At 41.4% G+C, this 12,658-nt stretch overlaps 1 protein-coding gene across 6 annotated transcripts in view; it reads right to left on the bottom strand.

Annotated features, from left to right (window-relative positions):
* Nucleotides 1–12,658, bottom strand: part of DNAH7 (dynein axonemal heavy chain 7) — a 276,184-nt gene that overhangs the window by 28,990 nt on the left and 234,536 nt on the right. For 5 of the 6 annotated variants that reach the window (XM_047873404.1, XM_047873407.1, XM_047873406.1 and 2 more), the window contains 2 exons: nucleotides 8,464–8,664; nucleotides 4,183–4,344 (listed from right to left, as the gene is read on the bottom strand). In XM_047873404.1, the coding sequence (XP_047729360.1) occupies nucleotides 4,183–4,344; nucleotides 8,464–8,664 (363 nt within the window). The remainder of the gene's footprint in view (nucleotides 1–4,182; nucleotides 4,345–8,463; nucleotides 8,665–12,658) is intronic. The other variant, XM_047873409.1, reaches the window with a different exon arrangement.

The raw sequence follows: 12,658 nt of genomic DNA, 5'->3' as shown, positions 1-12,658 counted from the left end.
GAGGGGCAGAGGGAGAGGGAGAAAGAGACAATATCAAGGAGGCTCAGTACTACCAGCACAGAGTCCAATGTGAGGCTTGAACTCACAAAACTATGAGATCATGACCTGAGCTGAAACCAAGTTGGGTGCCTAATTGACTGAGCCACCCAGGCGCCCCGGCCTATTCATTTTAAATGCTACAATTACGATGCTAAATTTCTAATGGTAGTAGTGTTGCCATTCTTACTGAGAGCTTAAAGATCTTTCCACTCATCGTGATTCATTTATAAAACAGACACTGAGCCATATACCACATATACATATTTAGGCACTAAGGAAAAAACGGTAAACAAATCAAAGTCACCATACAGTCTAGTGGCTTACAATCTGACAAAACGTGTTCCCCTTCTGAGCAAAATTTTGTAGTTCCCAGTGTCCTACATGTATCACCAGCTCTTGTCAAGGCTACCAGAGCAAAATGGCGGTGGGTACCCATGTTTCTGGCTATTCGGCTAGAGTATGTCAGGGAAAGGATAACAGTAGATCATGAAGGGCCAAAAAAAAATATGGAATCATCTCCTGCTTTTATATGTGCTCACCTACAATGATAAGGATTCTCAACACAATGCTGGACAAAGTGACCCTCAGCCAAAATGGCATGTAGAAATGTGCCAACAGGGAGGCAAACTTGGCTCCTGAGTCTGAGATGGTTATTCAAGAAACATTCCCAAAAGTAGACAAAGATTGGGCATAGGAAAGCGCACTCAGAGCAAAGGAAAATATATGCCAAGGCTCAGAGATGTGAACGAGCACATCATGCAGACAGAAAAGCAAGTAGACTGTGGGCATGCAGTATAGCAGCCCCCCGCCTCACCTTATCCTTGGAGAGGTGTTGCCAGGTACCCAATGGATGCTTGAAACCACAGAGAGCTGTTTTGTCCTATATATACATACCGATGACAAAGTTTGATTTATAAATTAGGCACAGTAAGAGACCAACAACAACTCATAATAACTAATAATGAAATAGAACAATTAGAACAATATACTATAATAAACGTCAAGTGAATGTGGTCTCTTTCAAAATATAGCACTGTATTCACCCTTCCTCTTGTAATGATGTGAGATGATAAAATGCTTACGTGACAAAATGAAGTAGGATGAATGATGTAGGCATTGTGACATAGCATTAGGCTACTACTGACCTGCTGATAATATGTTGGAAGAGGATCATCTGCTTCCAGACCGCACTAGACCACAGGTGACTAAAATGAGGAACGCAAACCATGGATAAGAGGGGTCTGTTTTTAGGGCATGGGGTAGAGCAGGAAGGAGGGGAGTGGAGGGAAGTAGGGCGTGCTTCAGGAGGGATAAGGAATAACTGAGTGCCAATGACTCCCAGATTTCTAGCTTGAGTTTGGGTGGGAGGTGGTTCTATTATTTTGATGCAGCCAGAGAAAAGAAAATGGGGAAGGGGAACAGTAGTATTCCCTATTCTGTTGCTTTTCCAAAGTTTTCCCTACACCTTGATCTGTTTTCTCTCCAACCATTGATTTTGGGTGCTCACCAACAGTCCTTAGTTCTCTTCTTAGGTTACAAGACCTCCCTTTGAAATCTCAGGTATTCTCAGGTTTCTCTTAACACTTTACCAATTCATAAATTTCTGGATTTTGTTCACTTTCTTCTCTTGGGGTTTATATTTGTATGCCAAGAGCTTAGTAGATATACTTCCAGGATGTATAAAATTTAAGAGAATGAATTAATTACCCCTTTCACCATCCCCATTCCACTAACCCACCTGCTGTATACCTATTAACTTCCTGGGACTACTCCCTGTCTGGATTAATGAAAGGTACCTCCACCTATCCAGACCAGAAAATTAACATCAATCAAGACTTCTTCTCCCTTTGCCATTTAATATCTAAGTCATTTCAACCCTTTTTCCTACATATCTATTGTATCTCTACAATGTTCCTCATCCTAGCTCAAATGCTTTAATTTAAACTCTTATCGTTTCTTGCCTGGGTCATCGTGATGGTCTCCTGCATTAGTTTCCTGGGGCTGCTGACAGTTGGCTTAAAATAAGAGAAATTTATTGTCTGATAGTTCTGGAGGCTAGAAGTTTGAAATCAAGGTGTTGGCAAAGCCGTGCTCCTTCAAAGCTTCTAAGAGGATCCTTCTCTGCCTTTTCCAGTTTCTGGTAGCTCCAGGTAAGTGATTTTCTAAAATGCAAATATTCTTCTAAAAGCACACCAATAATAATAGAATAACTCCCAAATCAGTTAGCATTTCATATAAGTATGCTCCAGATACTTTATCTCATTAACCAAACCTTTTCACTTATTTGACCCTTTTTAGAATCTTTTATGGTTCCTTCACCCTGAAAACCTCTATGCACTCAGTCCTGGGTACCTCTTCCTCTGTAGGAACCTAATCACATCCAGCCGAGTTGCTTACCTCCTTGTTTATGTCTCCGTCTTTAAACAGTTAAGGTGACCAAATATACTACTGTCCAAACTGGAACACTTTGAGAGTGATCATGGGCATTAGAGAATTAGTATTATATAATTAAAAAACGGTATATTGGCAAATCTAGTTTAGTGTATTGGTAGGCCCCTGAGTAGTTCTACTCAAACATTGTTTTCAAAGTAAGATTATTTCTGAAAATAATTAGGAAATGGAAGCAAAAAAAAATTATGATTATCCTGAGAGTATATGCAGAACATACTTTTCTTGCTATATATTCACACACTTTAACTTCTTAGATACATCTGTTTCAGATAACATCTCTGATAGTTTCCCAAAGAATGTAATTTTCAATATGGTCTCACTGCTTTTAATCTCTATAATATTCTACAGAGCTTCACTTAATGGTTACTAAATTTTAAATTGCTGCCATTTTTAACTGACTCTTCACTACTGACTATCATATTTTAAGTTAGGATATACTCTACAGGTGCTTGAACAAATTGCTAAATGAACTAGAGAGAGCCCCCTCCTTCTTATTTTTTGTATTGAAAAGTATAATTATCTTAGTTCAAATACTTCTGCAGGCACTGTATCACTGTATTTTGGTCTCCATTCTTAGTATCTTTTTTATATATAAATATTCCTACAAGACAGAAATTCATCAAATTCATGCTTCTTTTTAAATGCTTTTCCGATTTTAAATTGCTGCAAAGTCAAAGGCCTCTCAACTCATTTCATTTGAGTACAGAATAGGAATCTGTCCAATGAATCACAGATCAAAGATCCTTCACCTAAGTTTAGATATGTCATGTGAGCTCTTGATATCTGTTTTTTCTTTGCTTTTGTAGAGACAGAATTCAATACCTTCCTGTTTATAGGTTTAAAAAAAATAATCCCAAGTTACTAAAAGTTTCACAAAGTCAGTTTTTTTGATTGATCTAAAATTTTCCAACTAATTTTGAACAAACTTCTAACTAAACTCGGAGGAATTTGCCTCAAAAAACTTCATATCTTGCAGGACACTTGAATTGGTTTAACAAGCAGTGCTTCAGAGTTGCAAACATGTTAAAAAGCCAACTGATAGTCAAGTAGCAAAAAGATAATATGGGTAGTGTGTGTGTGTGTGTGTGTGTGTGTGTGTGTGTGTGTGCGTGTGTGTGTGAAAGAGAGAGAGAGAGAGAGAGGCAGACAGACAGAAAGAGAGAGAACTGTAGGGGCTGAAATGTGGTTGATATGATATGAAGCCATTTGGCTTCCTCTCAAAATCTACATACCTCAGGTAAACATCAATGACCTAAAGAATTTGTTTCCTCCTGACAAACGGCTCAAATTCTACAATAATAGCACAGTAAAATTTCCCTAAAAATAAAGTCACGCTCCAGAACAGAAGGAAATTCATCTGTATTTTCATTTTGGAGCCTGGTTGATGTACGTTCTTCTTAAATCCTTTTCAATATAACACGATCACTTCGCAGATTCCTACAGGTGTGTACATGTCAAAAATGAATGATAAAATATAGGTTCCTACTGGGCATACCAAATGTCCTAACTACCTATTCTAGCATTATGATAGCCTGTCATAACCAAGTACTACCTAATAAGCGGTTGGGAAGTCTTCTGCTATTTATTTTATAAGGGTGTGAATTAATCAGAATTCCCTGTTTACTATTACAAACACTTACAACATGATAGAGGGCAAAATAGGTGACATCCTTGCTGTGCTTTTTACAATACCTCATACTGGTTCAGGAACATGTGGAGTTGCTGTACACTTATTCTTAGGTCAGTCTCATTGAACTCATAAGGAATATTCCACCCCAGGGGTCCAAATTTCCGTCTCTCTTGGACCAAAGCATGAAAGAAGCAGAGGCCATAAAGTAATTTCTTGAATTCTTCCTGTAACAAGAAGAAACGGTGCCACGTGACGTCCCCCCCAACGTTACATTATACCTACCGTATTTTAAAATGAAAGTAATTAATTCTTTTTGTTTATCAGTATATCCACCCCAAAGTATACTAAAACAGAATTAACTACCATAGGCTATTTAGGCAAAAATATGCTCATTTGTACACATGTCCAGTTGACAGACACAGCTATGAGCACCAGGTTTTAGGGAGTATAGTAAGCTTGTCTATTTAATGTAACCGTATAGGATTCTGGAGGTTCCAACTGAAACATCATGAGGTAAGAAAAATTAATTCTAAATGGGTGATCCCAGACCACCATGGAGATATTTCAAAGAAGACAGTTCAAACCGATTAAGCAGCTCTACAAGAAGGACTTCTGGATTGAAACTTTGGACAGCTTCATGACTTTTCTAGTTACTCTGAGGCAAGAAGAAGGCTTACAGTTACTTTCAATGGCAAAGCCAGCCTTGAATCAGAAATCAGAAAGTATGATGCACCCTCCACAAGACTGTTACAAAATGGTCAAAATAGAGCTTGAGAGAGAATTGGTAAAGATTTCCTTGGAAAGAGCAGCCGCTGTGCTGGGAGCCCTCTTGCCCCCATCCCAGAGGGAGAAAGGAGCATAGGATGTATCTTCTTAGTCCAAGCTAGTGAGAAGGAATTAATGGGGCTGCTCAGAGAGCTGACGCATGTTCCTTGCAGTGGTGGTAGAGTGGAAAAGTGCACAACTTATGACAGAAAGAGTAGAACAGTCTATGGCCACAGGGTAGTGGATCAGGAGAGGGAAATCGCAGCCCCGCTTCCAACAGTGGGCCAACCCAGCCTGGATCCCAATGAGCAGATGGGGCACTGGATTAAGAATGTCAGCCAGGGGCCACTCTAAGCATTTCTTGGTCAAGATGACTTATGTTACAGGGTGAGGAAATCCTGCCAGTAAGAGGCTGTACGTAGTGAATGACGAGACTCAACAGCTGAGGGGGGCATGAGCAGTCAGCTGATGGATGGAGTCACAGTCAGAGGAGTCCAGAAGGGGAGTCCAAGGAGAACCCATGAAAAGACTCACAAGAGAAAACTTGAGATTTAATCCCCTGCCAAGCCCAGAGAGCTCCAAGCAAAAGCAGCCCAGGACCAGAAGTTCCACTCTGCCCTGCCTTGTGGTTGTACACGCTCCAAACTAAGTGGTCAGGCTCAGCAGCCATCATTACAAAAAGAAAGACGCCAACTCCATCCTTCTCCCAGTGGCATGAAGCCGACTGACTACAGGTCCTAGGTAAGTTTCTGGAGAGTTGAAGCCTCTATTTTAAATAAAACCTAAGTACTGATTGACATATTACATTGCACTTTCTGATTCTGGAATCCAGGCTGGATTTACAAGTTAAAATGACTGTAGGTCATTTCATTACCTGACAGTAACCAGAAAAATCGTGATGCTGCCCAAAGTTTTGTCCAAGGGCAGGTGGAAGTTTCCCTTGTGGAATAAACTCAAAGGGGGAGTGGAGACAAAACCCAAGTAGCATCAGTTTAATCAGAGAGGTGGGAAAAAGCAAAGTGACACATGCTGTCTGGATTCGGGAACTACTTTAGATCCATTACAGAACAGAGCAAGTTGGCAAGTGTGATGATGTGGGAGCCAGGTGCTCAGCACAGAAGCGGTGGCATGTGCGTATGGAATGAGGAAAAGTAAGCAAGAACCCTGGGTGGATGGACTGAAGTTGGCTATACATTACAAACTCATTACCTCTAGAATATGTGAATGAGTATGGATGTGTACATGTACTTATCTGGATGCACATATATACTCGTCTATATGTGTATGCGTGTGAGTGTGAGAGTACATGCATATTTCTAAGTTTTCTCCCCTGAAAGGACCAAGAACCAAAACAAGGCAGTAGCACCCAGATCTAGGTCTCTAGAACCAGGACTCCACAGAAAAATGGCTGGTTCCAGGGTTGAACAATGGATGAGCTTACAGCATCTGGTGCCAGAAAGTAAGAGAGCTAAGTAATAATAATAACAACAGCAATAATAATAATAATAATAATAAATGATGGGACCTAGAACAAAGTACAGAGGAGCCAGCTTGCAGGTGCTCCCACTGACCAAATCTGGGACAATTTGAGCAAAGGACTTAAGGATAGTAATGCATTGTAAACCACTGTGGCGGGGGGGGACCAAGGAATTCCCAAGTCAATCCCAAAAACACATAAGTAAAGGGAGAGATGGGAAAGCTGTTGTGGACTCTAGAGTGGCAGGGGTCAAATACGGCCGGAGTGCTGGAGTTGGAATTATCACGGGAAATAACTTGATCAGGCAAGATACATCAGTGGCTACTAAATCTGGGCTGGGGTGGATGTTGCTGAAGAACAGGATATTGGCATGGCCGTGAAATGTCTCCCTGCCTGACGATTAGTTGCAAGGGGTAAGGCAGTAATTACACGTTGAAGAAATCAGACAACACTCTGTCTGGGAGATCAAAATTTATACCAACGGTGAGGGATAAATGATATCGTGCACCTCCTAGTGTGCTACTCTGAGGACACAATTTCACTAATGTGGTGTTTTGGCTAAAAATGCATAACTTGAATCTAATAATGAGTAAATATCAGCCCCCAATGAGAAATGTTCCATTAAAAAGACAAGAGGAGACAAATTCTTCAGAAATGTCAATGTCATCCAAGGCAAAGGCTAGGGCAATGTTCGAGATAAAAGGAGGCAAAGAGACGTGGCGACTAAATGCAATTCTAACCCTAGACCAATCTGTAGTGAACAGGGAAGATGCTCTAAGGGACACGACTGAATCAACAGACAAATTTGGAACACAAACAGTAAATTAGATAAAATAGTGTATCCTTGCTAAATCCATTAAACTAATAATGGTACTAGGGTAAGATAATCTCTCTATTCTTAAGAAATATACATCAAAGTATTTATTTAGGAGTAAAGGGTTGTGATATGTCTAACTTACACCCAAAACCTATATTAACAGGAGGTGAATGTGGGTTCAGGGCACAGGGGTGTTTTCTGTACTATTTTTATACTTGCCACTTTTCTGTAAGTTTAAGATTATTTCCAAATAAAAAGTTAAAGCAAAAATTATGATGTACTCTTTTGGCACTTGAGATTTGGCTTTTGGTTTGGATTGTGCTTCATAAACGCCTAGACTTCCAATATGTGTGACTTCCACTGGAGAGATCTTTGGATCTAGAAGAAAGGGAGTAAGATTTTGCAAAAGGGCTTCTGTCCAGCCTATACCATGCAGACATACCCTTACCACCTACCTGCAAGCAACCTGCTCTCCTCTGGGCCTTATCAATGCAACAGCTACTCCTATAGCAGGTCTCAGAAGCTTAGGCTAAGGTGTGACTTAGTTTTAAACATAGATGCTTGCTTTATTTTAGTACCCAAGACTTCAACGAAAGTGTTTCCTTATTTTTAATGTTTTCTTTTGATGTGTACTTAAAACATATTCCGATACCAAAAGTGTGAGCTCTTTAATGGCAGAAACTTACCAAGGTTCATAACCCCTCTTAAAAAGAAAACCCTTCCATTTTTAATTATGGTAAAATGCTGTGAAACAATTTTAGGTCACAGACATTCACACGCAGAATTCTAATCATGAAAGCAGTGGGCGGTTTCCCTGCTTGCCTGGTGACGCTGAAAGAGACCCTTATGAGTCCCATCCATCAAGGAGTAAAATCATTTTGGTCCTCATTATAGTTATATGGAGGAAATATTTTTATGTTTTAATTTAAAGATATCGCTCCAAATAGCACAGGGCTCAGTTAATATCCTGAAACAAGATTCTCCAACCTTGCAGATTTGTACTGGGAATGGCTTACAGCTGACTTTCTCAATAGAGAGCTACATTATTAATGACGCCCCAGAAGATCTCAGCTGAGCAGAAATGAGGCTGGTGGTAAAATTAAAATAAAATATTAATACAATTGACTTCAGCACAGTCAATAATCAGTAATCAAAACCAACCGCACTGCAGGGCAGGAGGCCTATTTAATTTGTAGTTTTACTCAGCCACACACATTCGTGATCACCAGGGGCCACTTGAAATGCTTCACAGGGCTGAGGTAACAAGACTTAGCCATTACTAACAGGCTTTTTGCAGCTGCCAAAGAACTCAGGGTCAGAGATCGGGTCCATGAGGTATGATCGAATGATATTAGCCCGTAAACCTTTCGGTGCCTCATTGGTCATTTTCACCCCATTCTGCAGTACGGACACGGGGAAGTTTGGTGACGGGTAACTTGTCAGCCAGATGCGGAAATCTGGATGCGTCGATTCTGGGCTTAACTCCTGCAAAAAAAGAAAATTAGACACAAATGGGTGTCTAAAATCCAAGGAAACTCTCCGCATCATATGTGCAGGGGATGGCCTGGAGGTGGGAGGAAGCATCTTTACAAAATAGAGCCTACTGCTGCAATTCAAGGCAAAGGTCTTAAAATCTGATTCTGCCCCTGAAACAACACACTTCGTTGAGAAGGCCCGGACTGTTGCCGTCCTTCTTGAAAATTTAAATCACAGGACTATAAAGTTCGCAGAGGTATTATAGAATTTAGAGTTGGTCACAATAGAGACTAAGACATTCCCCCCAAAATCTCATATCTTAACCGATGTGCTGAAATATTTATAGATATAATTCTCTGCCTAAGAGCCTGATTAAGAATAATCCATTCTTCTTGCTGTAGCCAGGTTGTGAGAATGAGCAACATCAGTCAATATTAAACCAAGTGAGATGAAAAGAAAAAAAGAGCATTTTGAAAGGTGAAGTATTAAATATCACTATTAGCTACATTTTCTTAAAGGGATATTCAAGTTGGTGCAAGGGAGGATAAGAGAACACTTACTTAGCACTGTCTTAAAGGCTGTATAGCCTAGGAACAATCATCATGGGCCGTTCCCCGCTTCCTGTTCAGTCCTGCTCTCTATTGCTACCTCCTTCAATTGTCCATATCAGTAGTATCTTAAGCTGCAATTCTTTATCAATAAAACATTTTTTGAGCACTCATGTGGTCAACGGGTGAGGGTGAATTAGGAAGGATGCAAAGATGCCTGTGTTCTTTAGTAACAACAGTGGAGAGTGAGGGCAACGTTTTTCCCTCGTACCAGCTGCCCTAGGCCCAGCGACTTCAGCAACGTGACTCATGGGACTTTGGGCTAGGTTTGCCAGCCATCAGGGACAGCTCTTCTCTCTTACGTGATTCTAATGGGTATATATGACACAGTTCAACAGGAATGGCCTAGAGGGGAAGATGGCGGTTTAGGAGGACGCTGAACTCACCGTGTCCTGCGGATCACTTAGATTACACCCACAGCTGCCTAAATAACCCAGAAAACCACCAGAAGACTAGCAGAACAGATTCTCTGGAGCCAAGCAGAGACAAGAGGCCCACGGAAGAGGGTAGGAAGGGCAGATAGGCAGTGCGCGCTCCACGGACTGGTGGGAGGGCGCCGGGGCAGAGGGGCAGCCCTCCGGCAAAGCAGAGCCCCCGAGTCTGGCTGGCAAAAGTGGAGGGGCCGGACAGAGTGTGTTCAGACAGCAAGCGGGACTTAACATCTGGAAGGTTATAAGTTAACAGCTCTGCTTGGAGAGCGGGAAGGCTGGAGGACAACAGGAGGGAGAGCTGTTGAGCCCCGGACGACAGAGCTCAGCTTGGCGGGGAACAAAGGTGCTCGCCAGCGCCATCTCCCTCGCCCATCCCCCAGCCAAAATCCCAAAGGGAACCAGTTCCTGCCAGGGAACTTGCTTGCACCGCAGAAACACCTAACGCTGTGCTTCTGCAGATCCATCCCTCTGGCGGGTCTGACTCCTTCCCGGTGCTGCAGGGCCCCTCTCGCAGCAGATCACCGAAGAAGAAGAGAGTTAAGCCTACCCCTCCTGCCCCCTTGCACCTTGCCTACCCACCCCAGCTAATACGCCAGATCCCCAGCACCACAAGCCTGGCAGTGTGCAAATAGCCCAGTCAGGCCACACCACCCCACAGTGAATCCCGCCCCTAGGAGAGGGGAAGAGAAGGCACAACCAGTCTGACTGTGGCCCCAGCGGTGGGCTGGAGGCAGACATCAGGTCTGACTGTGGCCCCGCCCACCAATGCAAGTTATTCAAGACAGCACAGGGGAAGTGCCCCGCAGTCCTACACCACTCCAGGGACTATCCAAAATGAGGGAAGAATTCCCCTCAAAAGAATCTCCAGGAAATAACAACAGCTAATGAACTGATCAAAAAGGATTTAAACAATATAACAGAAAGTGAATTTAGAATAATAGTCATAAAATTAATCACTGGGCTTGAAAACAGTATAAAGGACAGCAGAGAATCTACTGCTACAGAGATCAAGGGACTAAGGAACAGCCAGGAGGAGCTAAAAAATGCTATTAATGAGCTGCAAAATAAAATGGAGACAACCACGGCTCGGATTGAAGAGGCAGAGGAGAGAATAGGTGAACTAGAAGATAAAATTATGGAAAAAGGAGAAGCTGAGAAAAAGAGAGATAAAAAAAATCCAGGAGTATGAGGGGAAAATTAGAGAACTCAGTGATGCACTAAAGAGAAATAATCTACGCATAATTGGTATTCCAGAGGAGGAAGAGAGAGGGAAAGGTGCTGAATGTGTACTTGAAGAAATAGGAGCTGAGAACTTCCCTGATCTGGGGAAGGAAAAAGGCATTGAAATCCAAGAGGCTCAGAGAACTCCCTTCAGACGTAACTTGAATCGATCTTCTGCACGACATATCATAGTGAAACTGGCAAAATACAAGGATAAAGAGAAAATTCTGAAAGCAGCTAGGGATAAACGTGCTCTAGCATATAAAGGGAGACCTGTAAGACTCGTGACGATCTCTCTACTGAAACTTGGCAGGCCAGAAAGGAATGGCAGGAGATCTTCAATGTGATGAACAGAAAAAATATGCAGCCAAGAATCATTTATCCAGCAAGTCTGTCATTTAGAATAGAAGGAGAGATAAAGGTCTTCCCAAACAAACAAAAACTGAAGGAATTCGTCACCACTAAACCAGCCCTACAAGAGATCCTAAGGGGGATACTGTGAGACAAAGTAACAGAGACATCGCTACAAGCATGAAACCTATGGACATCACAATGACTATAAACCCATATCTTTCTATAATAACACTGAATGTAAATGACCTAATGTGCCAACCAAAAGACATAGGGTATCAGAATGGATAAAAAAACATGACCCATCTATTTGCTATCTACAAGAGACTCATTTTAGACCTGAGGACACCTTAAGATTGAGAGTGAGGGGGTGGAGAACTATTTATCATGCTACTGGAAGTCAAAAGAAAGCTGGAGTAGCCATACTTATATCAGACAAACTAGACTTTAAATTAAAGGCTGTAACAAGAGATGAAGAATGGCATTATATAATAATCACAGGGTCTATCCATCAGGAAGAGCTAACAATTATAAATGTCTATGCGCCGAATACAGGAGCCCCCAAATATATAAAACAATTACTCACAGACATAAGCAACCTTATTGATAAGAATGTGGTAATTGCAGGGGACTTTAATACACCACTTACAGAAATGGATAGATCATCTAGACACACGGTCAATAAAGAAACAAGGGCCCTGAATGAGACATTGGATCAGATGGACTTGACAGATATATTTAGAACTCTGCATCCCAAAGCAACAGAATATACTTTCTTCTCGAGTGCACATGGAACATTCTCCAAGATAGATCACATACTGGGTCACAAAACAGCCCTTCATAAGTATACAAGAACTGAAATCATACCATGCATACTTTCAGACCACAATGCTATGAAGCTTGAAATCAACCACAGAAAAAAGTCTGGAAAACCTCCAAAAGCATGGAGGTTAAAGAACACCCTACTAAAGAATGAGTGGGTCAACCAGGCAATTAGAGAAGAAATTAAAAACTATATGGAAACAAACGAAAATGAAAATACAACAATCCAAACGCTTTGGGATGCAGTGAAGGCAGTCCTGAGAGGAAAATACATTGCAATCCAGGCCTATCTCAAGAAACAAGAAAAATCCCAAATACAAAATCTAACAGCACACCTAAAGGAAATAGAAGCAGAACAGCAAAGACAGCCTAAACCCAGCAGCAGAAGAGAAATAATAAAGATCAGAGCAGGAATAAACAATATAGAATGTAAAAAAACTGTAGAGCAGATCAACGAAACCAAGAGTTGGTTTTTTGAAAAAAATAAACAAAATTGACAAACCTCTAGCCAGGCTTCTCAAAAAGAAAAGGAGATGACCCAAATAGATAAAATCATGAATGAAAATGGAA

Source organism: Prionailurus viverrinus, chromosome C1, assembly GCF_022837055.1.
Source record: "Prionailurus viverrinus isolate Anna chromosome C1, UM_Priviv_1.0, whole genome shotgun sequence".
Lineage (NCBI taxonomy): Eukaryota > Metazoa > Chordata > Mammalia > Carnivora > Felidae > Prionailurus > Prionailurus viverrinus.
This window is presented reverse-complemented; position numbering and strand designations above follow the sequence as displayed.